General features: G+C 45.9%; 1 protein-coding gene across 1 annotated transcript in view; it reads left to right on the forward strand.

Annotated features, from left to right (window-relative positions):
• PRKCH (protein kinase C eta) overlaps positions 1–26,217 on the forward strand; it is a 118,498-nt gene that overhangs the window by 83,158 nt on the left and 9,123 nt on the right. The window contains exons 11-12 of the mRNA XM_027638224.1: positions 15,408–15,546; positions 16,463–16,651. Of these exons, the coding sequence (XP_027494025.1) occupies positions 15,408–15,546; positions 16,463–16,651 (328 nt within the window). The remainder of the gene's footprint in view (positions 1–15,407; positions 15,547–16,462; positions 16,652–26,217) is intronic.

Here is a 26,217-nt window from a genome sequence, read left to right on the forward strand (position 1 = left end):
TCTGTGCTGCTTTTGAAGAGTTCAGATTTGGGATGGCTGATCAATGGTGGTAGGTTTAAGATGGACTGGTGTAACTCAGACCTGAAATCATGATTTTTTTTTTCCCTGTCCTTACACTAAGAGAAAATGCCTAAATAATGTTTTGGAAAGGAACCAGAGCAAAGGGAGACCTGCTTTCAGACCCCTAAAGCCACAAGTCATCTGTGGCATGAGTGGGCTGAAGTTGGATTCATGAGTGGAAAGTCTCTGTTTCCCACATCCCCCTACACTGTTTTGATCTTGCGAAATTGCCCTGCTCACTCAAACGGGTGACTACCCTGACAGGGATAGCCCCAGGGGCAAAGACAGGTATTTTGTGTGATAAAATTAATGGGAATCTGTCTTGCAGCCTGCCCTGTTTACTGCACCTTATTGACTCCACTGAGAGCTACCTTTGGGGTCCTTTAGGACTGATGGTTTTCCCAAGCCACAGGGCAGTCAGGAGAATTTCCTACCAGAGCTGTTGGATGCTGCTTTTCAGCATCAGCTAGTGGCATCTCTGAATCCTCACTGACCAGGAAGCAAGACAGCAAATGCCAAATATTGCCATGAACCAGTAAGCTGATATTGGAATGGGGACACATGGAAGAGAGGGGATGTCAAATGATGGTTTCTGGAGGCCTGGCTGTTACCTCTGCATGAGTTAAATGTGTCATGGAGTATCGGGTATCTCCGTGTTCTGTCATGTCTAGGACAGGTTAACTGAAGTCACTGTTTGACTGTCCGAGAGGCTTCCTTACTTTCTCTTGACTTTATTACAACCAGACTCATGCTGAAATTCTCCACCTCTTCTCCAGGGAAGCTCCAGATATTTCCAAGTCTTGTGTCTTTCTTGAGGCCTTGCTGTGGTTTGAGATAGTTCAAGCTGTTCTCCTGTTCCCTGGGGGATGCAGTTAGAAGTCGGCTGTCCCTCTGTAGAGGTGGTTTATAGATGTGAGCACACCATTCCCATAAGGTTCTGATCCCTAATTCCCTGAAGCCCACACTGAATATGTAAGTGTGCCTGTATCCAGTGGGTATAAGACAGACACTGTTCACTTGCTCCCAGGCTTTCCTTGGGCTCTGTTGGCAGGGCCATGGGCAGCATTGTCCAGGCGAGTGTCTGTCCCAGGCGCTGTTATATAAGGAGGAATTTCAACATTAATTACGTGTCTTGGCTTTAGGTTTCATTCTGTCTCTCCAGACACCAGAATTAGTCTCAGAAGATTGAGTGTGGCTTCTGCAAACAAAACAAACAAACTTTATTTCACAGGCTTTGGGCTCCCCTGCTTTCTGCAGGAGCATCCGCTCTTTTGGGATGTTTTCCCTTTGTTTCCCTGCCACTGAGAAGGGACAGCAGTTTTTCTGGAGATGTTGCCAAGCATAGCTAACACGCTCAAATATCTGAGCCCCAGGAAGGCTGGCACTTCCAGTCAGGCTGATTAAAAAGGAAAATTTAACATGTCCCTTTGCTCTCAGCCACCTTCCTCAATTCTGAAGGGCTGGAGGAGGGAGGGATGGATGGGCAGAGGCACAGCACTGTTGCCATCAGGGCTGTAGAGGTTGGCTGGCACAGAGGTGTGTGCTGGGCCAGAGGTATCTGTGTGGATCATGTTCTCCCTAATGGCTTTCCTCCCCCCGTTTGAAGTCATTAATGCTCGTTAAGCCAGGATGGAAACAAACCCAAACAACAACAGTCTACAAAATAATTTCGTCACTCCAGACTGGTTCTTTTTTTTTCCTCCAGTGAAGCAATTAGTCTCCTGTGATCCCATTTTTAGCCAGACTGGAAACAGCCAGCCGGACAATAGTGAATTCCTATCCTGGCAGGGCAGTCACCGGATCTGCTCCCTGATGGGAAAGGTGAGGCGAGTTCCCTCGCCTGTCTCTGGGGGAAGAATCTCCCTAAAGAAATTCCTGTGGGCCTTGCTGAAAGTCCTATTTTTGTGCAGCCTCTCCTGGTGAGTCACAGCCTCTGACTCCCTGGCTACTCTGAGAGCTCTCTGTACTTCGAATGTTCTCCCAGCCCACTGCAGGGTTAACCCTTCTGTGGTTTTGCTCTCATGCATGTACAGCCCGTCCCACTCACTGGCTGATGATGTTGGTTGTAGGTGCCAGAAAGTCATGAAGTAATCTGTGGTTTATACCAACACAGGCCAATGTAGGACTCGCATGGAGGCGGGCAGGATTTTTCCAGTCTTGTTCATCTGAGTGGTACTTTATCCTAGGAATGGCTCAGCCTGTGTAAAGGGACAGCGCTGCAAAGCAGGGCACTGAGTGATATGAGTGGGGTCTGGCAAAATTCAGGGTGTGTGGTTGGGAGGAGATGGGCCAGCTAAAGTCAGTGAAACTGCCTCCTGAACAGGTTGCCCAGAGAAGTTGTGGATGCCCCATCCCTGGAAGTGTTTAGGTGTTCAGGTTGGATGGAGCTCTGAGCAACCTGATCTAGTGCGTGCCATCCTTGTCCATGGCCAGGGGATTTTTATGGCCCCTTCCAACCCAAACCATTCTGTGATTCTGTTGTATGATTCTGTGAAGTCCTGTGGTGGCACCACAAAGGGCTGTGACGCAGCTTGGCCGGAGCCACCTGGGAAATGTCTTTGTTCCTGTAACTGGTTGCAACGTGAAGTGACGTCCTCTGCCCAGGGCAAACCCTGCAGCTGTGCCGCACACAGGGCCTTCCTCTTGCCTCTGAGGTTTTTGTAGTATGTGGGGAAGCACTGGATTCCCCCTCCATTGCTGCACCTCCTTGCAGGGCACTGCCTGCCAGGCGTGCAGCACCCTCGCTGCCCTGGAAAGCTCGGATGGGACAGGGTATGAAAGGGCAGGTTCAGGTTGGAGAGCATTGTGACCATGCTGCTCTGATAGAAAGCTTAAAATCACCATAAAAAGGGACCTTGCTCTCTTTACCTTCTAAAAAGCAGCCCTGATGGCACTTAAGCAGCTGGCCAGTGCTAAACCCGAACACTTCCCTTTCAGGGCGCAGAAAGGCTCTAAGCCCAAATCCATGTTTTAGCTCATGCACACGAGGTAAAAGCCACAGGGTTGCTAGTCAGGTGCCAGGAAAAGCTGCAGCTGCCCAGAAAAGGGCAGCTGAGGACAGAGGGGAGCTCTGCTTGCTTGGCTGCTGGGATTAACAGCAGTTCACCGCGTGTTTGAGTAGTGTGTCACCAGTGCTGGAGCTCTGACTTCTGTGGTATGAAGGTGCCGTGTGGGCACCGGGGCCATTGGGCTGTGGAATGCTGTGCCTTGAGATGGAAAGCTGGGATGGAGAAACACTTGGCAAAGAAATCTGCCATGCAGGCTCATGCAGGGGATGCACAGCGAAAAGTGTTCCTGCCTGATCCGTAAAGCTTGGATCAGCACTGGGGCAGAGCCTGCTGCATCCAAGCATTGCACTGGGTGTCAGCTGCACCCACTCCATGCCTGGGCAGAGCCGCTTTGGTTGCTGTGGAGGGATGAAAGGCTGTTGATAAGCGTTGTCATCCTGCTGGGTGTTTTCTCTTTTGAGTCATTCCAGCCATGGTGGTGGTTGCTGGCGGTGCCAGGAGTGACAGCAAGCATTTGGGGTGGGGGCAGCAAACCAAGTGCCCAAGGGTTGAGTTCCAGGTAGCTGGGGTGGCTGTGGAGATACAGGCATATGCAATGGAAAATCAGGAATTAAAAACCAGGAGTATGAAATGAAGGAATTGACTGGAGAGGAAGCAAGATGGGTTTGCATTTGTATCACTGTGGTGCTTCCCAAGTCACCACAGGGACTATATGAGGTGGGAAGTGAAAGTAACCCCGTGTTTAAAAGCTGATTCCAAATGCCCTTGGATGTAATCTTGGTATGAAAGCAGCTGCTATGTCATGGTGTGGTTGCTTTCCTGTCAGCAGTCTAGCACTGCTCTCACAACCACGAGATCATTTCATGTACCATGAAGTCTTTTCTCGTGCAAAATCATGAAGAAGTTTGCAAACTGTTTGTGCAGTAAAGCACTTTGAGATCTGCCTGAGAACAGAGATGGAGGAGAGGTAAACCGCACATGAATGGTGTCCCCAAAGAGCAGAGAGGACACAGGTCATTTATTGCTCCTTGTCTGCACATCCATCTAGAACAGTTCCAGGGGTTCATTAGCTTTAATGTGTCTTTTGCAGGTGATGCATTTCAGCATGTTAATATTAAAATAATTCCCTCTTTATTCCTTTTTCTCAGGGCAGTAAAGAGTTATTCTGCTTTACCTGAACCTCCATGGGCTTCCATTAGTACTCAATCAATTATTTATTCATGGGAGAGTATCTGAAAACTACAGTCCAGTCTGAGAGCAGCAGCACTTGACTGTGTAGATGAGTTTGAACTACTGAACCCACTGGAATTGTCAGTAACATGGCCTTGTAGGTGGAGTGTGCTAAACCTTGATGAGGATATGAGCTAAAAAACAGTGCGCTTTAGACGTCACCTGGGTGTACCTTTAGTGAGCACAGACAAGGAGGTTTTTGAAAACCATCTTGTCTTCAAGTTGACTAACTTTTGTATTGTGATCGAAAATGTGTATTGTTGTGCAGTTCTGGCTTGTGTAAACATAGGAGGTCTGGACAGAAATTCTGTACTTCTGAGTTTTGATCTGATGTGATGCCTCAGCAAGGGGCACCAAGATTTTTGCCTGCTGTTTCTTGTCCCCCTAGACTAGAAATAAGTTTCAGTGAGAACTGTGGTGTCTTTTTCCTGACAAAAGGGATTTATCATCAAGACGCTCAAGCATACAGTCAAGGCCTGTGTAAGCGAGAGGACAGCTTCAGATCTTCCACAGCTAAAACAGTAAAATCTGAGTATACCTAGAGACGTATTCCCAGGTATACAGGCATACAGTACCCCTGGGTATCCTTCTCCATGGTCATATGTTGCAGAGGCCAAAGTTCCCCACTGCACTGAGGAGATTGGAGTTGGGTTGCAGTGATTCTCATGCAGGGACTTGACATATCAATGTGCTAAAATCTCAAGAGTGTAAAGACCAACTTTCCTTGTTCATGTCCCATTTTTATTCTTTTTCTCAATAGAGTCAGTGGAGACAGTGCTTATTTTCGTTTTCTGATTAATTTGTTTCATATATAACAGGAACAAGGGAGTTGGCAGCTCTTTGTGCATTGTAGCCATGTCAGATGAGCATCACTTGACTTCTGCTCTAAGTTACTTCTGTTTTGCTTGCAATCAGGCAACCACCTAAGGTACCTAATTTGGGAACTTTGATAGCCTTGTCATCTGGTCAGTCAAATTTTAGGGGGGCTGAAGTGCCTTGGGAAAGCACCTGTTTCCCTGTGCCAGCTGAAGAGGGAGCCTGAACCAGTGAGACTCGTGGATTAAGTGCCTGATGTGACATGAGGACATTTTTCATGGGCAGTTTGGGGTCTGTTTGGTGCTATGGCATTTGGGGTGACATGTGGGATTTAGTCTGTCCCTGTTGGCCTGGCACAAAGGTCAGTGTCACTGGTTCCTGCATGCAGGCAGCTTGGGAGGAGTCCTCCAGAGTGGGAGTAGAGCTGCAGAGAGCTCGACATGCCCAGCCTGGAATTCCACCTGACTCTGCCCTGCTTATCCATGATCCTTGGGCTTCACACAGCCTGGGGTGAATCACCTGTAATGAGTGAATAGCAACAGTAATCCACATGAAATGAAAAACTAAATCTTGGGATAATGACCTATTTGCTAGGCTCCTACAAAAACCTCTTCTATCTGATATTTAAGTGGTGGTTGTGGCCGAAAGCAGGGAGACCAGAGCATTTAGGAAAGCACTTTGTTTGCCCACAGGTTCCCTGGAGTCTTAGGAAAAAAAGAGTCAATGATATCAGTGATGGTGTCAGTTTGTTCCAAGGGGAACCAGGCAGTACCCCCTCCTGTGCAGTACTGGGATGCCTGTGTGCTTTGTGCCCACAATGTGTCACTAGCACGGAGACTGTTCTTTTGCTCTGCACATAAAAATTCAGTGCAGATGGTGAGATTTTCAAAAGTATCCACGCTGGGCCAGCACAGATGCTCCTTCAAAAGTTAGTAGTAAGTTTGGCAGTGGAAATCTACAGGCTAAAGCAGAGTGCTTTCAAAAATCCTGTCTAAAAATACAGGACTTCTGCCTTCAGCTTTGTTTATTCCATTATAGAAAGGAGATTAGTGCCTATAGCCTTAGCTTTATAAATCTGGATCTGTAATTCAGAGCCTTAATAAGGTTAAGTAATTTTTTTTTCTCAGAGTCTATTTCAAAATTGAGTTAACTTGACTTTTTCCACTGATTTACCTGGATTCAGGATCAGGCTCAGAGTAAAGTGAATCTTATCCATATCAGATGAATGTGGGGAAGTCTGCCTTACAAGACATACAGGTTCAGTGCAGGAGTGGCCTTCCCAAAGAGCCCTGCTGGCATTGCCAATACCAGCCCAGGTTGATTTGCTGCTCAAGCTGTCACCAGAGGCAGTCTGCACACATCATCCTGATGGATAGAGCCATCTTTATTTTTATTTCTATTTTCTTTGATATTTCTGAGAGTGAAATATTCCTAGTAAGACTGGAGTGTGGGGAGAGTGGATGTCATGGAAGTGGTGAGATTAACAGTGAGAGCAGGAGAGTTGCTTTAGTGTTGGCTGCCTCCTCATTCCCCCAGGGCAGGCTCAGTGGCACACAGTGGAGAAATGGGGACCTGCCACTATGTGCTGGTGAAAGGAGGAGCCTTTACAGCAGCACAGTCCAACCCTGATCCTACCAGGACAGCTTGGAGGTGGGACAGGACCTTCAAGCAGCTCTGTGGTGGGATATGGGCTGTTGATGATGGCTAATCTTGGATAACTCTTTCACTCCATCTTGCAGCGTTGAGACCGTGTTGTGCTGTGGGATCAAACCTGATTTCGTTTTAATTTCTGTATCAGGCTTGAATCAACATTAGTCTGTTTTTGTCTAAGTGACACAACAGGCTTATGCTTTTTAACATCTCCTGGCACCATCAGTCTTAAGCCCACACCTGATTTTGTTTCGTGCATTTGGGTCTTGAGTCTGTTGTGCTCCTCCTCTGAAGACTTCATGCAATGGGATGCACAGAAAGAAGCATTGTGGTTGTGGGTTTTTTTTTTCTCTTTCCCTCTCTTTCTGGCAAGGGTAAAATAGGAGCTCTGTTGGGAGCAACTCAGCAAGTAATGTTTCAGGGCCAGCAAATTCCAGTGTTGCTGCCCAGTGGGACTGAGGAGTCTATCACAGGACCAGGCTGGCGGCTCATCCGGAGAGGGAACGCGTGGTGTGCATACCAAAGCTGGACACGAGGCCTTTTTCTGTCCACCTCTCCCCTTCCTGCACTAAATGGGAGGACATTTACTCTGGGATTCAGGGAAATACCTCAAGTGTAACTCCTCTTTTCCTGATTAGAGTCCCACATAAAAGTGCAGCAGATAATATATAGATTATATATACGCATATATAAAAAAAAGGTACGTACACCAATTTGGACATATATATATATAGGGATTGTGCCATCCTTGGAATTACTCCAATGTGGCAATCTCCACCGCGTCTGTGTTTCAGCAGTAATGGCTCTGGCTTGTGGCTGCCCCATTTCACAAGAGTGTCTTTTTGCTCTTGTAAAGCTGCCTTTGGACACTGTCATTAGCTCTCCTACAGCTACCATGTGTGTAATAAAGGGGAAGCTTATAGGTGTGCCTGACCCTAGAGGGACTCAAGACACCCGTGAGGCCCCACTGGATCTGTACCAGTTGGATTCAGATCCACTAACATGGTGGAAGCTTTGTGATTATCTGTTGTGGTATGCCGAGGGTTTTTTAGTTATGCCTGTATACTTGAGCCTACCACTCTGTTTTAACTGGAGGATGAATCATGCCTGCTCATCTCAGCAGCAATGAAATCCTCTGAGTAATTGTGTTCACTTCCACAGGCACTTTTCTGAAGTGCCCAGAGGGAGGGGAGGTGGGACGGCTGGCACTTCAAACCATGAGAGGTCTTGGATCCCTGGTCATGCCATCTTTGCTGTAAGAGAAGTCAGTGCCTTGGGCGCTGCTTTGTCTCTGGAGCAGCAGGCCCAGGGAGTGCCCAAGGGTAGGGATGGTGTTCTGATGTGGTCTGGGGAACTGGGTTCCAGCGAGCCCGTGCCAGCAGGAAGGGGTCAGGCAGACGGGCAGCCGGCAGCACTGGGTTCCAGCCCATCTCTGCCAAGATCCCCCGGCACTGCCTTAACCCAGGCAGATTGCTTGCATAAACTTGTCCTTGTGCTTGAAGAGCTGCTTGACTTTTAAGATTAAAATGTAATAACAGCTCTTCTGGATATAAGTACTGCCACTCTGAGTTTAGGCTGAAGCCCAAACAGCAGGGCAAGACTGTATTTTAAAGCTTATTCAGACTTATCCCTGTGAGTGTGCAAGACTGACACCGAGTGCCTTTGGACATCCTGAAGAGCACAGATACAGGTGGGTGTGAGGATCTCCCTCTGTCTTGCACAAATTCACACGCCTGTGACCTTGCCCTCAGGGTGGTCCCTGGGCATGTGCTGTGGTCAGAGTTTTTAGAGGAGTTCAGCTGTGTGTTCTGGTGTTGTTTCTGACCCCAGACATGAATCCCTATTGCATCAGTCTGTAACATCTTGTGTTGCAAGAGAGGTGGAGCCTGCTTTGGAGGCTGGGTGTCCGTAATCCATCTCAACTTTATCCTAACCCACAGGTGCAGAGCATTTTAAAAGGTCTGTGCTCTGTGTGCCAGCGGGTGGGAATTAGGTGATGCAGAGAAAAGCCATGAGGCTCTGTTGTGTTCTGCCACATTCCTTCTCTGCAGCTCTCTGCAGAGTCTGTAGGGCGTGCTGTGGTGGGATGAGGCTGTAAAATCCCCAGGAATAGTGCTGGAGCACTACTCAGGTGCTGAGATGCTCTGCCTCCCACAGCTGCCCAAAGCAGCCAGCAGGGACAGGCGGTTGTCTGCTGTTCAGTGGCCTAACAATGAGTGTGGATTTTCAGTGGAGTTTCTCTTACTCATACCATTTATCCTGAGTCTGAGTTGGATCTTTGAGTCATTATATCACATTTCTGCTATTGCTTTGTTTTTTGGAAATGAGAAGTTCAGCCTGGAGCCATGGTGGCTGTATTTACGGTCCCTAAACACTTAAGTGTGGTCAGATTTTGAAAACAACTTCTGGCTGTTAGGCCAGTGCAGAAGGGCACTTGCTATGTTTCATTGCTACTGTCTGGTAAATATGAATTACAGAATCTGGAGACATCTTCCCTTCACTTCTGTCCTGTCACATTGCACTGCAGGTTGCAGTACATCATATCCAGGCTGTCTGCTTGCCTACTGGTGGTCTGAATGTGTTTGCACCTCAGAGGTTGTTTGGAAACCAGAAGAAATGTTTTCTTTACCCAAAAGAGTGTTTTTTCAAGGAAACAAAGAGTTGAAGTTGCGTTTTGCCGTCCCTGTGCTGTAATTTGGACATTACTTCGTGCAGTACTGGGAAGGATGGAGCACACAGACTAAATCCCATGGGATTTTGGAGATTGTGCTGTGAAGCTGTGGGTGTGTAAAGCAATGCTTTGCATCTCAGCATGTCAGCCCCTTGCAGTGATTTATGTAAATAGTTAGACACTGATTATATGCTGTGTAACAAAGTCCTACCTCTGGTTCTTCACTTGGTGCTGTGCCCACAAGGGTGCCCTGTGTAAGCACGGGGGGGGGCTGCTCCACCTGTGCTAATTTTCCCCTTTAAAATATGACAGGAGTTGAATTAGATGAAGCCTCTGAGGCTGGAAGGGAGCAACAGCTCATCCTTTTAATTGGCAGAAAAACTCAGGATTTCAAACTGTTTTTCTCCAGCTCGGTGCAGCTTGATCTTTTTCTGATCTGGTGTTTCATTTGTGATTTCAGTGTTTCCTCCTACCCTAAAGATGTTTCTAAGCAAATAGCAGCAGCTTAGCCTGAGTTTTTATGTCTTAGCTCTGGTGGAATATGTTGCAGGTCAGCTTCAGCCTGTATTTACTGCTGCCTGCTCACACTCAGCTTTACCACTGCCTAGGAAATTTGCTTAACTCTTCCTTGATGCTGTGAGAATATGAGTTTCTGGTTATAAAAGCTTACTTGACCATAACAATACATTTTGGTTGTTATTAGAAAAATATGGGAGATGTGAACCATTTTCTGTGAAGGAATTTTATAAGCAAGTTCTCTACAACCCAAGACACGTGGGATTAGAAATAGCCTTAATTCCCAAAGTGGTATGAAATCTTGGGAACAAAACATGAAGGTCCCTGGTCCAAACCTGGTGGGAATAGATCAATGAAAATAATTATTTTCTTTGAATTTTGTTACTGATTCTCCAAAATTTGGTTTAGAAAGAAATAGAAAATTGTTTCAGATTTTGTGGTCCCAAAATAGCTGTTAGGGCTTTTGTAAAACAGTAATATTTTTTTGCAAGTCAAGAGAACGTTGGTTTCCAGTAAACTAAAATATTTTATTTGGATGTTACTGATGAATGCAAAGGAAAATGGGAAACAATATCAGCTTCACATGAGTATTCAGGGCTTTACATAAAACTGAGACCTCCATTTCATCTCCTCATTGAATCAAAATATGGGTTTAAATCTGTTGAGCACTGTGTTTGGAGCAGGGCCTCCAACTTGAAAAATCCTACCTCTTCTTTAAGTACCTTACCAACTGTGCTATTCCACAGGTTGTATATCTTTCATTCTCCTCTGCTGAAGCTGCTTCATTTCACACACACAAAAAAATAATTACAATGTCACTGGAGAAGGAGTTGGAAATGTGTATTGCTTTGGCTACAGAGCAGGCAATAGAAACACATTTTTCTCCATCATGATGGAGATTTCAGTATTTCTATGAAGTCAAATGACTTCAGCAGAAGAGGTGGAGAAAAATCAAAATCTCCTCCCTGCTTGTGAAGGGGGTTGAATGCACATTTGCTAACCCAAAAGTGTTTCCAAGGAGTGTCTTCGGGGAAAGTTTTTTTTCCCTTTCATAAATGCCAAAATTACTCATTTGGCTAATTTCAGGTTTGGGGACTTTGTTTTTCATTGTGTATTTTTTGTAAACCATTTGGCTGGAGTTTGACGTTGGTCACACCTACCTTTGTGTCCAGCTCCCACTGCTCTGCACCTACAGCTTCCGTGGCTGAATGATTTGCATTCAGATGGGAACACCAGGCTTTTACAAGCTTTAAACTGGACCTCTGAGATTAGCAAACCTGGGAGAACCTTGAACTGAGGCAAGAAGCCACTTTCTGCCACCCCTCCTCCACTGAAGAAGATCCTTACTGCATGTACAGCTCTTACCACAACAGGGAGGTAAAACCAAAATAAAGGGAAAATAACTTCATCTTTTCAAACATAGTTTGTACATCACGAGTGAGATGGTCAGAGTAGAGCAAGTGGCAGGTACGTGTATAACACATATTCACTGGCACAACTCCATGGTGCAGGGAGATTGCATTTGACAGGTTGCTTCGGAAAAGGACCAGATCATCTGCAATTGTAATTTTGTGTTTTTTACGAATGTCAAACTCGAGCAGCAGATGTGTAAAGAACACCTCTTCCAGAGAGTGACGCTGAAGCAGCTCATTTTGTCACTTCTTCTGGGTCTAGACTAAACCAAGGCCGTTAAGCTGATGTGCCGTAGCTGTGGGTGAGGACAAAGACGGCCTTTCTGAGTCAGGATGAAGCCTGTTTTCCAGGGAAGGTTTGCCAGTGAAAGGCAGAACCTCAGCCGGACCTCAGAAAACCTCTTCACCGTTATAGCTTCATGGAACTGCTAAAAATATTGGATGGAAAATGCAAGTATTAAGGAAATGAGGTAGATTTGGGCCTTCTGAGCTGGATGACTTCCAGTTTCATCAGCTTCCCGGAATTCTTGCGAAAATGAAGAGCTCCTTGTAAATCTCAGAAGCTGTCAGTGTTTTTCCTCTCATGTGGCTGTGCTGGTTCACAGGGTATCAGTGTGTGGGGGGACCTGTCAACATTGAGCAGGGATTTCAGAGCTTAACGACTGCTGGGATGGCTTGAGACAAATGCTCAAACCACAACTTTCCCAGAGAATTATCTTATAGGGAGCTGGAGAGAGCAGGCTCCAGTGGAACCATGTGGCTGAGCCAGCCACTGCCCATCCTAAAATGATCTGCACGTAGCAAGGGCCTGAGCAAGCAAGAGCCAGAGTAATGTCACATTGCAGGCTGTGTGAAAATAGAAAATGTTGGATTTCACGTTGCTGGACAGAAGTCAGGAGAAGCCGGTGTTTCAGCTGCAGGAGGAGACAACAGGCACTGTTAATGAGTGTAACGTGCCATGTGGAGAAGCCAAAGGGCTGGAGGTTTGCCTCATGTGGTTAAAACTGTGCTCATCCAGTGAGAGGCAGAGAGTTTAATTAAATTCAATGACAGTCACACAGGTAGAGGCTCTCTGGGAGGACACAGCGAGCGCAGAGCACTCTCGCACCTGCAGAGCTGTGCTGAGCACGGTGCATTATCCAGCTAACAGGGGTATGGGGGCTCCTGTAACATGTTCTGTGGGGCAGAGACTGGGAAGTGGCAGCTTGCCTGGAGATGTGGTCGGCAGAGCTGGCCCTGCTCTGTAGCTGTCTCTTGCTGCTCCATGTACGTGACTCTTTCTGCTGGCTCAGATGTAAGGATGGTGTATTTTGAGGTATTCCCAAAGCATGCCAGGACATGGTTGATGTTGCAGGGAGTGAGGGGAGGTTTTCAAGGGGATTATCGAGCGAGTTCACCAAAATTCCCCTTCCAGTTGTACCTTTAGGGGCACACCACAACAGTCAGCACTGCCCAGGACCGAGTAGTGTTTGCTACATTTAAACCCAAGCCAAGAATAAACTGCACGTTTCAACCACATCGCTGCAGATTCCTGGAAACAAGGCCTGCCTTTGTGCTTGGAGGGCTTCCTGGCTCTGCCAGGAACCACAGGGAAGAGCAACAGGAGCTTTGGCTGTAAAGTGGTGCTGAAGATGGACTGTCATGGGTAACCAAGCACAATACCTCTCACTGTGCTCACCTAAAGCCTTCCCAGGACAAGCCTTTGCCCACAGGCCTTAGCAGCCATTCGTGATTCTCAGAAGGGAAAAAAATAAGTGTCTCCCACTGAGCATCCCGCCCAGAGCAAACACTGCAGTGGGAGACAGGCGTGGGCACTGTCCCTGACATCAAGATTTCAGTGGCCACTGGATGGCTGATGGGCCTGCTGGGAAGGGCAGAAGCATTGCAGCAGGCCTTTTGCTGGCTTGTGTTGCCAAGCTGAGTTAAAGTTGAAGAGAGAGGATGTGTGATCTTGTGATTAAGATCTGGACCTGGAATTCAGGAAGCTGGTGTTCGGTCTTGTCTCTGGGGGACACAGGCAAGTTTCTTAACCTCTATCCCTTGCTTTCCCATCCATTCAAGAGAGTAATAATACTTTTCCTTATCTCTTTAGGAGAGGATGTGGCTCTGATTGTCTTAACGCAATATGTCCTTGATCTTTCTCCACTGCAACAGTGAAGTTGAGGGAGAGATGTCTCAAGCCCAAGAGAAGCTTCCTGTGGTGGTATGGGCTGTGGAAATGCCAATGCACAGCAGAGCCATCAACCATATGATTTTCACTTTAGGATCATAGATGGAGGATGAACAGGATCAGGCTGAATTCAGATTTCAGCTCATCCATGGGTTTTCATCATGATATGGAGATGCCACCACCTATGATAGGATGGGAACCATTTTAAACTAAAAGAGATTTACATTAGATTTACATAAACTAAAAGATTTACATTAGATATTAGGAAGAAGGTCTTTACTTAGCGGGTAGTGAGGCACTGTCACAGGCTGTCCAGAGAAGTTTTGGATCCATCCAAAAGTGTTTGGATCCAACCCAGAAGTGTTCAAGGCCAGTTTGGATGGGGCTTTTGGTCTAGTGGAAGGTGCCTCTGCCCATGGCAGTGGGCTTTGAACTAGATGATCTTTAAAGTCTCTTCCAGTTCTTCAATTTTATGATACTGTAATACCACCCTCCCCATTGCTCTTACTTTCCAGGGAAATAGATGTCCAACCAGAGGGCAGAGTGGATCAAGATCCAGCATGGCTTTAAGAGGCCTTGAGACCATCAAATGTATTTAGTTTTTTGGTCATGATCTGGGCATGGGAATGACTTTGAAGGTGGCTTCATCTAGGACTACAAGGTGTCCTCCACCTCAGTAAAATGGTGATGGTAACACCTCCCTGCCACAGAGCTACTGTGAGGGTTCTGGGCAGCTCTTGGGCCAATACTTGAGACAGTTCAAAAAATGAGCTGTGACATGTTTGTGCTGCACAGAGCTCCCATCATAGCTCCTTTCCTCCATCTCCAGTGGTGCCTGGAGCTCGTTTGACAGCTGAAAAACAGAGGTGCTATGAGCTGGTGTATTTTTAGGTAGGCATTGCCTAAGTCTGCAGGTGACCCCATGCTTTCTGGTGATGTTCCTGGCAGTGCTTCTGACTGTGGGCTATTCCCTTGGGCCGTCTCAAGGTCAGGCAAGCTGATAAGCTTTGTTAGGGCTCTGTCATTTTGGGAGATCTGCTTTTGATGAGGAGCTCCCTGGCTGTTAGAGGTGATGTATTGGAAAATGTGCCTCTCTGCAGCTTGTTGGGCTGCAGGTCTCTTGACAATGACAAGGAGGTCCCTACCCAAATGAGCACTATGGGGAAAGTTCACTTCTTATATTAGTGTGCTGCTGGAATCAATACAGCTGGGAAGATTTAAAAACTTTGCCTTATGGTGGAGGCATCCCATGCTGCCCAGAGATTCCCACTGTCCACGTGGTGTGATGTCGGCAGGGAGTTTCTTTTCTTCTTAGCCTGGATAATGCTCCAGTTGGGGTTTATTAGTCAGACTTGCCCCGATACAGGGAAGTCTGTGGCTGAAACCCCCACACCTTGGGAGAAGAGGGGATCTGCTGCCCCTCTACAGAGGTCTTGCTCACCTCCCAAGCTCCAGCTGTCTGCTCCAGTGCTTTGCTGAATCAGAGCATGTCCTATACAGTGCATTTTGCTGCATCATAACATCCTTACACAATCTGACAGCTCTGGCAACCTCTGCTCCAGTGAGTCCCAGAGCTAAATGAGCAGGAGCCCTGCCAGCCAGGCTTGTGGTGAGTTTGGAAAGTCATGTGGGCGAAATCCTGTAGCACCTGCCCCTTTTAAATGCTGTTCAGCAGAATGGTGTTTGTTCCTCCCTCCCTTTTGTAAGAGATGAAGTAAAACAAAACCCCGTCCTGCATGACTTTTGTTTATTTTTTTGTGATGATGAATCTTGTCCCTTTTACAGGTTGAGCTTCTGAGGCCTGGGATGCTGCCTCCATCTGTACTGGGGCTGCTCCAAGCACGTAGCAACTCTGTGAATGATTCTCATTGCAGGGACTTGAAACTGGACAACGTGCTGCTGGACTACGAGGGGCACTGCAAGCTGGCAGACTTTGGAATGTGCAAAGAGGGCATTCATGACGGCATCACCACAGCCACCTTCTGTGGTACACCAGACTACATCGCTCCAGAGGTACAGGAAACCTTTCTTTGGCCAGGAAAACTTGGTTACAATATGGAAAGCACAGGTTAGCTTTGGAACAGCCAGTGTACTCCCTGGTATCTTTAGCTGTGCCTTGTTTGACTGCCAAGCTCAAGGCTTCCTCCTAAATGTGTTATCAATCCCTTGTGCAAACAAAGTATGAGTAAATCTTCGGGCTGCTGTATGCACCAGAGTAAGCCTATGTTTTTGATTAGAAAACGTGAGATGAAAAATGGAAATAGAGCCGCAAAAATCTTGAGAGTCACATACAGATGCTGTCCCAGTTTGATTTGAAAGAAGAGTGAATTCTCCTTCATTTTCCAGTTCCTTTTTCTACCTCCTTGCATTCCCTGTCATTCCCCAAGCTCACTACAAAATTAATAAACACCTCTTCAAGGATCAGATGCTGCCAGATGTTCTGACAGGATTTCAGATGCTTCAGCACAATTGAATTTTTGTCCGTGGTTCGTGTTTGTACCATTCTCACATACTCGCACTCCTTCCCCTCTCCAGCTGAAAGCCTTGCCATTGGAATTGGGTAAACATTTCCTTCCCAGGGGCAAGGAATAGGCGATGTCAACTCACACACTTGGCTGCTCAGCCAGTTTTGCCAAAGTACCTCCTCTCTAGCTCATCCCCAGCATCACTCTAGGGGCTCATTTCCCAGGTGACCCTGTGAGCAGCTGAACTAGTTCACCCCTTGTATAATGCACTGAGGTACCTCTGTGCTGATCTGGGCATTCCCAGAGTGAGATCACCTTTACGTTCCCAGACATCCACCAGCCTAGCAGAGAGCACTGTTAGGACATAGCAAGAACTTGTGCATTAACGTTTCCAAATCCTTTTTCCTCTCCTGCTCGGTTTGCGAAGCTTCAGGGTTGATACTTCCTTCCCACCTTTTCCCCAGATCCTGCAGGAGATGCTGTATGGCCCTGACGTGGACTGGTGGGCCATGGGTGTGCTGCTGTATGAGATGCTGTGCGGCCACGCGCCCTTCGAGGCGGAGAACGAGGACGACCTCTTCGAGGCCATTCTGAACGACGAAGTCGTCTACCCGACGTGGCTCCAGCAGGATGCAGTGGCAATCCTCAAAGCAGTGAGTTCCTTTGGCTATTTCCTCTCTGTCCTGGCTTTCTTCATCCAAACTCCAGCAAAGGAAAAACAAGGCTGCGGTATTGGCACGCAGAAATTGCAGTTACCCTGACCCTGACCCTCTTCTTATCTTGGATTGAAGGGTAAATAGAAAAAACACGTCCTGCTGCACTTAGGCGTGTTTGCATAGTTATGGCCTTTGTATGGCTCAGTAGCCAACCTGGCAAGAGAAGTATGAGCATGTCTGTGTGTCTGGGCATTTCCCTGATGGCTTAATGATTGACAGCATGCGATCATCGTCCGGAACGGAAGCAGCAGGTAAACACAGTGTTTAGTATGTACTGACTGTATGGTTTCCATGTGACTGCAGTGGCAAAGAAGTGAGGGCTTCATGATAATCCTTCGTTCTGACTGTGGGTAATAACTAAATCCCCCAGGATTGCTGCCTACCTGCATGCAAAGACAGGGGTTTAATTTTTGTGTGTTTGGGAGGAAAAAAAAGGGGCTGTACAACAAAGAACTTGAGGAGAGCTGTTGCTGGCGACACTTTGTCCTTGTCCTACCAGATACTCCTCACTTTTTCCATGGTTCTTTTATCCACATCCCTCAAATCTTTTCCTGTGAAACAGGAATGAAGCTCTGTAAGATGTTGGGCTGTGTGGGAGCCTAGTGCACTGGAAGTACCTGGCTTTTCTGTAATGAATCAAAAGGTGATGAAACTATAGACCTTACTTGGCTTACTTCTGCTTCCTACCCCTCATCAAATCGCTTAATATCTCTAAGCACTCTTCGGAGAGAGAGAGGTATCAGTGTATTCTCTTTTCTTGCAAAAGCACAGTGAACAAAGATGTATATAAGACTGGATACTACTAAATATTGTGGCAATAGAGGATCTAAGAAATGGTTGCATAACATATTAATTTACATTAACTTGTGAAACACTGATACAAAGAAATGGGGCAATCAATGATGGGCCCATTTGAGGGAAAGAAGAGAGCTTGTTTTCATCAGCTTTTTAGTAGTAAAAATCTGGAAGTTTTCTGCTGAAGGGCTTCTGTTGTATAAGAGTTGAGCAACTACTTTCTGTAGCTGAAAACGCATCTGATAAATTCCACAGAAATCAATTGAGAAAAAGATCCACTTCTTGAGGAGGCAGAGGAGTTTTTAAATCACAAGTTGTGCTCAGGAGTGGTTGTTTGTCATGCTGAAGGCCCTCTTGGGTTTTGAAAGTAACCTGCAACATATATGAAATATAAAAAAGGTGAAGTTCAGATTCATTGCAGCTTCTGTAACAGTGTTCATGTAGTTGGACTGGGACTCTTGAATGCCTGAGCCAATTCGTGTTCAGCTGAAGTAATAGCAGAATAGATTTGTTGCAGGTGTCTTGCATAAGTATGACATGGAGGTAAAATGTGGTCAGGTAGATGCTCATCATAACAGGAGCCTCAGGAGGTAGTAAAATATGATTTGTGTTTTAGCTTCTTGATGAAAAACTTATTTTCTTAATTCTGATTGGAGCCTTATAAAAACAGTCAGTGCAAGCTGCAGTCATCCCTGGCTGCTCTACCTGGTGTTCAGAGCCCAAATTTTAACAGTGGGTCCCTTCTGTGATTAACAGGCAAGAAACATGATGAGGGGTACTGGAGAAAAAAGCCCAGAATTGAGGAGGGAGCTAAGAATTTAAATAGAAAGCGATTGAGTGTTTCCAAAACTGCACAGCCAGCTTAGTAACTGCTGGTTACTTGCCTGATAAATCTCTCCAACCACTCTACTTGTCTGCTCTATCACGTGTTGCTGATGAAACATAAATGAAACCAAAACTGCCTCTCTGAAATGCACATGGACTGCTCAAGGGAACCACTACCCTATGTCTGCTCTGGGGAAAAAGGCTGAAATTCAGGGCATTAACCTTGTGATAAAGTAGTGGGAAGTTACAACTGAAATTCTCACTGGACCTTCAGTTCTTCAGTGTTTCTGTTCCCTGGGTGGCCGCTACCTGGAGGTGACTTTTGCATCTTGTTTTACAGCACTGATGGTTGTTGGCTGCAGCCTGAATTTCTGCAGCTTCACAGTGGCTGCTTTTGGGTTCAAGAGCTGTTCACTAGAAGAGCTCCTTATTTCCTCGTTCCTTTCTTACGCTGAGTTTTTAGAGGCATCAGAGCATGTTGGCTTTAATGGGAAGAAAACATCCTGTCATGACATTGTCTGGGGCTCTGGATTAAAATGGAACAACCTCCCCACAGTTTGCTTTATTTTCGGTTACAACAATCCAATTGTTGCTGAGATATTATATTTGCAGCGTACAACGTTTGGTCAGTGGTTTTAGGTGTCAGTATAACACAGTATGGTAAACCTGGTTTTTTTTTTAAGGAAGGTAGTAGATTTCCTAGCTGCTAAATATGTAGGTTGTTTTTTTTTCTCCCAGACTTCTTATGCTAATATTTCTCTTAGATACAGCATTATGACTGCATGAGCATCTTCTAGTCACTGCTGTGTTTACCTCCAACAAAACATGCACTTGAGCTCCTTGATTTACAGCTGTGACAGTGCTTTCTAACCCATGTTGTTAAGAGCTCTTGGAAATCAGAGCATTCAACTACTGCAGTGACATAAATGATTATAAGTAATTACATGGCACGGAAGCCTATGGAAGATCAGGGAATTAAACCTGGGTTCTCTTGTATTGCAGGATAAGGCCATAATAGCCTTAATAACTGGATTATCCCCTCACTAAAAGTTCTGGCCTCTAACCTTGAACAGGACTAGTGAGAATTCACTGAGTCTTGAAAGGTACAAAGCTCTGAAATGAAAATAAAATTCTTCTGCTAGGAAGATGCAATTAGGTGTAGGTGCTTAGAGATGCTGTATAAATGGATATATCTAAGTTTAGAAAGCATTTGATCTGTTTGCCTTCATGAGGAGCATCATTTTGAACAAGGATAGTAGGTTTTAGGATCCATTTCACAGATGCTGTTACCTTGTTTTGCTTTCATTTTGCGTAATTGTGCTTCACCAATTTCCCCCCACCAGAAACCACATGATTTCTGAAGGTTGCACCTTGTTCATCTTTTCAGTTTCCTGATAATAACAAAACCACGTCCTTAGGACCTCATTTGCGTCACTGGGTGTTCCTGGAAGGTTTTTGAGCGCTGGTACCAAAGAAAACAAAACCAACCCCAGTGCCCTGGGGCTTTGTATAGAATTGAAAGCAGAAATATTTGTGCTCTAGAAAAGTAAGTTTTTATCTGTTTCCTTTTTAATGTTTTTTTGTCCTTGATATTTTCCCTCAGGAGCTACGGAGACAGTAGGACAGAGGTAAATCAGTGTAAGTCAGCAGGATTTCACTGGAGTCAGTATTCCCAGAGGAGGAAAGCAGGACATCTCACTTGTGTACCCTGCCCTGTATGAATGTGTCACTGGGGAATTCAGATATTGATGCTTCAAGTCAGGAGGAGAGGACTCAAACTGAGTCTCCTCTGCTTGTGTGAGCAACTCAGACTGGGCATGGATTTGCTAGAGGGAGTAAAAAAGTGCAGAAAAGCAGAATTGCTGCTGAATGGATTCAGACCACTCCAGCTTATTCTAGACTTACGTTTTGCTTTGATTTTGATTCCCAAAGGAAAAAGGTTTCTCCATAGCTTTACCTGAATGCACTCACAAGGAGTTTATGCCAGAGGAGCTATTGAGTTTGTGTGTGTAAAATAAATTCTTTCAAATACTCTCTGCCATCAGCTGACAAAGTAATCACCAGTGTCTGATGATGGAGAGACTGTGAAAGAGAAACTGCATGAGCACACAGAGAGCAGAGACTGCTGCACCGAATCTTCTACAGTGAGAGTGCAGCTAGAGATTGCTTTGTTACAGCATATCAATATTCTGAATTTGTTAACTGTCACTAGCAAAAAGTGCTGGAGCAGAGAGGGGAGCTTTCCAGGCAGCCGGAGGCTTTGGGATTCGGCTGAGTGAACTGCAAAATGAAATACAATCCTCTTGCTTCCCATAAGTGGGGTGGTATTTTGGCAGCGTGTTTCACTCTCCTCATGTATGGCTTTCTCAGATGCAATTCAATCCCACTGCCTTGCTCACAGTCAGCTTAGCTGGAGGGCAGAATGGAGGGACACAGTAAAAATCAGGTCTCAAAAGTCGATGTCGTAATGGGAAGCAAATTCACAGGGAAAGCTGCAGGGATTTTCCTTCCCAAGTCTGGTTTCGGATGAGGAGAGAAGGGCTAAGCCTATTGAGTCGCTCCATGGACTGATGATCTGAAGTAGCCACGGCTGACCCAAAGGCTTGGAAATTTGGATGAGCAATTGCAGCTTAGATGTTTTCACCCTCAGTGCCTGGTAACAGCAGAGGCCGGAAAGCAGCATCTCCCTAGGGAAATGTTAGCATTGCTCTGCCTTCTACACCCTGAATTTCTGAATTCCTGTCACGGCTGAGTTTGCTGAAGCAGAGGGTGACTCTTGGCATTTGTATGCTAACCTCCAGTCTTAATGAGGGCTCTGAAACACTTCTGGCCTAGCTAAAATGCCTCTTCCAAAAGTGAGGCTTAGGCAACCTTGCCTGTATCTATATACTTTGAGGACACAAATGAGACTAAAGCCTGTCCTTCCTCCAGCTGGTTAAAAACATGCATTTTGAGGAAAACACTGCTGGAGTTAAGAGGCAGAAGTGATAATGCCCCCTTCAAGTGGTTTTTTGTGAAAAATAAACGCTAGGCAAGAAGAGAGGAAGGTGCAGAGGAAATTGGCTGTGGTTTTAGCAGGCTCTGCTCTCCCCCAGCACAGGTGGAACAGCACAGGGGAGTCCAAATTCTAATGGATTAGTGCGAAGAGAGAGAGGGATGGAAAGGTGAGGGAGCTTAGCTGAGAGCAAGCGTGACATGTATCTCAGAGAAAAATTGCATCACCAATACAGTGCCAAGAATGCAAGAAAAAAACCTGAAGTTGATCTGTTTTTCTAGGGAACAGTAATCTGGAAGTGACGCTGACTCAGAAGGCAAATGGTCTGCTTGAGTGAACTCTTTCCTGCTTTGTGTCACTGAGTTCACTTCTCCTGCACCAGATACCCTTTAAACTTTGTTCTTGCAGATTTGTGTAAAATCCCTTTTGCACTGCCAGGTCAACATTAGGTCAACATGTCATGTCTGGGAATTGGTGCTTTGGACTCAGCTGCAGCAATACTGATGCTCTGTGGGTCAGCAGGAGCCAGGTCCTGCTCTGATGGCCTGTGTTTCATGGGCTCGTTTGTGGCTGTCAGAGCACAAGGTGGGGGAGTTGGCATTTCCTATGTGTATCCATATACATACATAGAGATAAATTCTGTGGCTGTTATGAAAGTGTTTGTGTGTATGTTAGGATTTTCTTCCCTAAAGTTGCAGCTGATACTAGGTGAGGAAAAACTAAATTTGAAGGGTACCTTCCTCTGTCCCTCCTTCTGGTGAAAAGGAACAGTGTTTCCCATCATTTCTCAGGCATTCTGGGGGATGATAAAGTGAGATAAATGTTATTGTTATTGTTGTGTGTGTGTGAGCTGAATCCTGGACTTTCTGGGAAGCAGTTATCATTCCACAGAAATAATGAGGAAGTTCTAATGTCCCACTTGGTCAGTGCACAGGGCAGTCCAGTCTGACTGGGTGCAGGGTAACAGCTCCAGCAGAGCCTTTGGAGACTCATGGTGTGCAGGCACTTACTGTAATGAGCCGAGAAGAAAGAAGATGGGAGAGATCACAGAGTGGGTTGGGTTCGGTTGAAAGGGACCTTAAAGATCACCCAATTCCAACCCCCTGCCATGGCCAGGGACACCTTCCACTAGACCAGGTTGCTCAAAGGCCCATCCAACCTGGCCTTGAACACTTTCAGGGATGAGTCATCCACAGCTTCTCTGGGCAACCTGTGGCAGTGCCTCACCACCCCACAGTCAAGAATTTCTTCCTTGTATCTAGTCTATATCTCTCCTCTTCTAGTTTAAAACTGTTCCCCTTGTCCTGTCGCTACCTCCCTGTGTAAGAAGTCCCTATCCCTTTTTTTTATAAGCTTCCTTTAAGTACTGGAAGGCCACATACAGATGCAGAAAAGAAATTTCCCTAGGGAAATTCCATCCAGGGCCTGCTGAAGGAGAGAAAGCAAAGCAAGCACTGAGCTGTGCTGCAGGAGGAGTAAACTACCCACCCTAAGGGGATGCCACCATGAGTGCCCAAACCCTTGGCCAAGACCCCTTATTTTCAGAAGGGTTTTGTGGATGGTGAGAGCTCTGTGCTGAACCAGACTGGCCCCCACCACTGTAGGCAACTTGAAAATGCCATTAATGAGAAGAGGAGGCAAAGGGATGGAATTCTTGCAGCAGAAAGGCTTAGAGGCAGATTTTGTAACATAATGAAAGCAAACAGTTTGCTGTGACAGAGGAGTGGATGGGAAAGGGCTGATTTCAGACTGCTGGCAAGGACATCTAAGTTCAGGAGAGGTGTGGATGATCCAAGCTGCCTACTCACTGCAGCTGCTCACCCCTGACATCAGCACACAGGGTGAGGTCTTCTGGACTTTGGAGATATTTATTCTCTTCATACTCTACAGTCACTTGGGGTTGAACACCCCTGGATCCTGGGAAATCAGAAGTAGCTGTCATCAGCTCAGATATCACGGTGGGTGTCTGTATCCTGCCTCAACACATCACTCAGAATACCTGAACTGTGCTTTACTTGACACATTCAGGCACAGTCCATATGTGCTTCCTACTGCCTTTGTGCCTGGCCTTTTCTCTAAGTCCTGGGCAGTCAGTTTGGCCACGTGTGAACTAGACCAAACCCCTATGTTTGTGCTTCCCAGCCCTGTCCAAGCACTTCCGAGGTGTGAGAAGAGGCAGCCAGTTGCTGGTGCTCCAGGGGTGCCTACTTTTCTCTTTCATCACTCTACACAAGGTGCATGCCTCTCCTTCACACTTTCATCCTACAAATCTGGGCCCGTTTCTTTCTTTCCAAGAGACAGAAAAAGGCAGATAATCTGTTTCATATGCAGTGCTGGAATAGCATATGAATATAGAATGAACTTGGTTTTGAATGAACTAGATGCTGGGAGTATTTTTTTGACAAAACTTAAAAGGAGAAAAACCAACACAATGATGGACCCACTAGAATCAAAGAGGGAGCTAGATGAGCTCAATGCTTTATCATCAGAGCTGAAGAGCCTGCTAACAAAGGCAGATAGATATTAAAAGTGCCTTCAAATATGCCAATAAATTATTCTCCTTGGCATCTCTTCAGAGTTGGCAGTCACCATTTGATTAAGCTTTGGCTTTCAGAGTGAGGCTGATATTTAAATCTCCCTGTGAGGCTCTATGCTGGATCTGTGTACACATTTTTCCTTTATTTTGCTTTTCAGAAATGCTTTCATCTTGCATTTCCTCATTGGCTCCACAGCCACTGCTGCAAAAGCAGGACTCTGGAGCCTGTCATTTCCCAGCTGGGAAGGAGTTCTTCAGTTTTAAATAATCTCTTGTCCAGACCATTTCTGCCATAAACACACACGGTGGTGAAGTGTCAGGGCTGTGCCCCACCACAGGTTGCCTTCTTACCTGTTTTGCCTGAGCTTGCACATCCATCTCTGTAACATGCTGTCTCTTTCCCTCCTAATTCTCAAACAGCAAACAGCTTTCCCCAGTGATTTTAATCACTTCTCTCGATTGATCACACCTCTTTCTCAAGTGCTTCTCTTCCCCGCAGTAATAGTCCCATGCTTCTGAATAATTCACTGTGAAAGAAAACTAAAGCCATCTGTGTATAGCTTACCAAGGCCAAATTCATCCTGAAATAGTCATTAAGTCTTTCACCTTTCCCTTTCCAACAGGCTTGAATTAACTTCTCATTAAAGTCTGCAGCATGCAAGCTCAGATTTACTTCAAAAAAACCCCTCCTAACCCAGCCTATTGTGATGTCAGTTGTGACTCATCCTCCTCTTTTCTGCCAGAGATGGGAGAAAAGTGAAGGAGCATTCATTGTGCTGACTTTGTCTTCCCCATCCTTTTTTTCCTTCTTACTCCTAGGTGCTTAAGGAAGGAGCAGTTCCTGTGTCTGAGGCTAAGACTTGTGGACCAGCTCCCTTCTCATCTGTGCCACAGTTAAACAGTGATATTCTAGACCCTCAGAAGTGGTTTGGTGAAGCCCATTAAAACCCAATCTCAGGGATACCCTTGAGAACCTGTGTTCAGCCTGGAGGTGGGAATGCTGAATGACAGGACCATCAATAGCTGTGCAGCCCCTGGTGGAGGGGGCCAGTCCATCTAACTGGGAGGTCCCCACACCGCTATAGGGGTAACAAATCTCCCACTGTCCGAGCTATTCAGGGCTTTAGGTCTTACTCTTCCCTCCAGCTTTGAACTTTCTGACATGCTGTGTCTTTTCAGGAACTTTAAAATTAAAAGAATTGAAATATAACCAAGACTACAAAAAAAAAACTCCTTTGAAGTATTTTCCTGGCTTTTTTTTTTTTTCTTAATTGGCCTTTGCAGGTTTGTCCGGGGCACTTTAGTCCTCTTTGTACTTGACCCTATGTAAATAGACCACCCAGGGTTGTGTAACAGATTCCCAGTTCCTCTTGACAGGACTATCAGAAAAGGATTAATTGTTTGCCCATGCAACCCAAGGGAGACTTTAACCCTGCTTAAAACGAGAGCAGGATCATGTCCCCAGTCTGTTAATAAGCATGATGCTCATTCTCCCTCTGTATTTGTGTTACTCTGATTGATGTATTGATTTAGTAATGGACCTGCATATCCCATGTTGTACCTATAGTCCAGCTGGGGTAATTGAAAACCAGCAGCCAGAGTCTGATACTGTCTGAGCAGCCCCTGCAGCTGGTGACCCAGGTGGGAACTGGGGGTGACTCCTCAGTTCTGAAAACACAGCTTTCTGGTGTGACATCTTGACCAAAACCTGTGTCAAACATTCCACATATCTAATGACTGAAGTTAATTTCTGCTTATTGTTATTTATTACAAGAGCACCAAAGGGAGAAATGTCAAAAATCACTAGTTGTCATCAGGGGCCAATGCATTTGATACTTGTGGCCTTTTTATTCTGCATTAGTGTTGATGAGTGGAGGGAGCCAGGGAAACAGGTAGATTTAAGCACAGCAAAGAAGTTTGTAGCTATTCAGAGAACATTTAATTTCCATATTTTAGGCCAGGTTCTCTCCTGGCAATAGTCAGCAAAATTACATCAGTTTACACCACCGGAAGATTTGGAGCCAGATGTGTCTGCCCCACGTGTGAGTTGCTCTGTCCACCTTGGTTTATTTTACTAGTCTCTTGCTCAGCACTGTTTGCAATACAGTTAATCCTTCTTGTTTCATCTAGCAGCCATTTCTGCACTAGGGGAAAGCGAGATCAAATTTATCTGCTTAATATCCACTGCAGTGACATTTTGTCCTTCTTGCCTGGGGCTGGCACATTAGACATGTGGCTGCTGTCGTGCTTATTGTTAGGGTCTTCTGGCTTTTAGAAGCTGGGCTGAAGACTTATTTTTACCTCCTTTCCCCTCCCTTTTTATCTGGAAAAGGAGATAACAGATATTTCACA

The sequence above is a fragment of the Corapipo altera genome, unplaced genomic scaffold (genome assembly GCF_003945725.1).
Source record: "Corapipo altera isolate COAL_440 unplaced genomic scaffold, ASM394572v1 23, whole genome shotgun sequence".
Lineage (NCBI taxonomy): Eukaryota > Metazoa > Chordata > Aves > Passeriformes > Pipridae > Corapipo > Corapipo altera.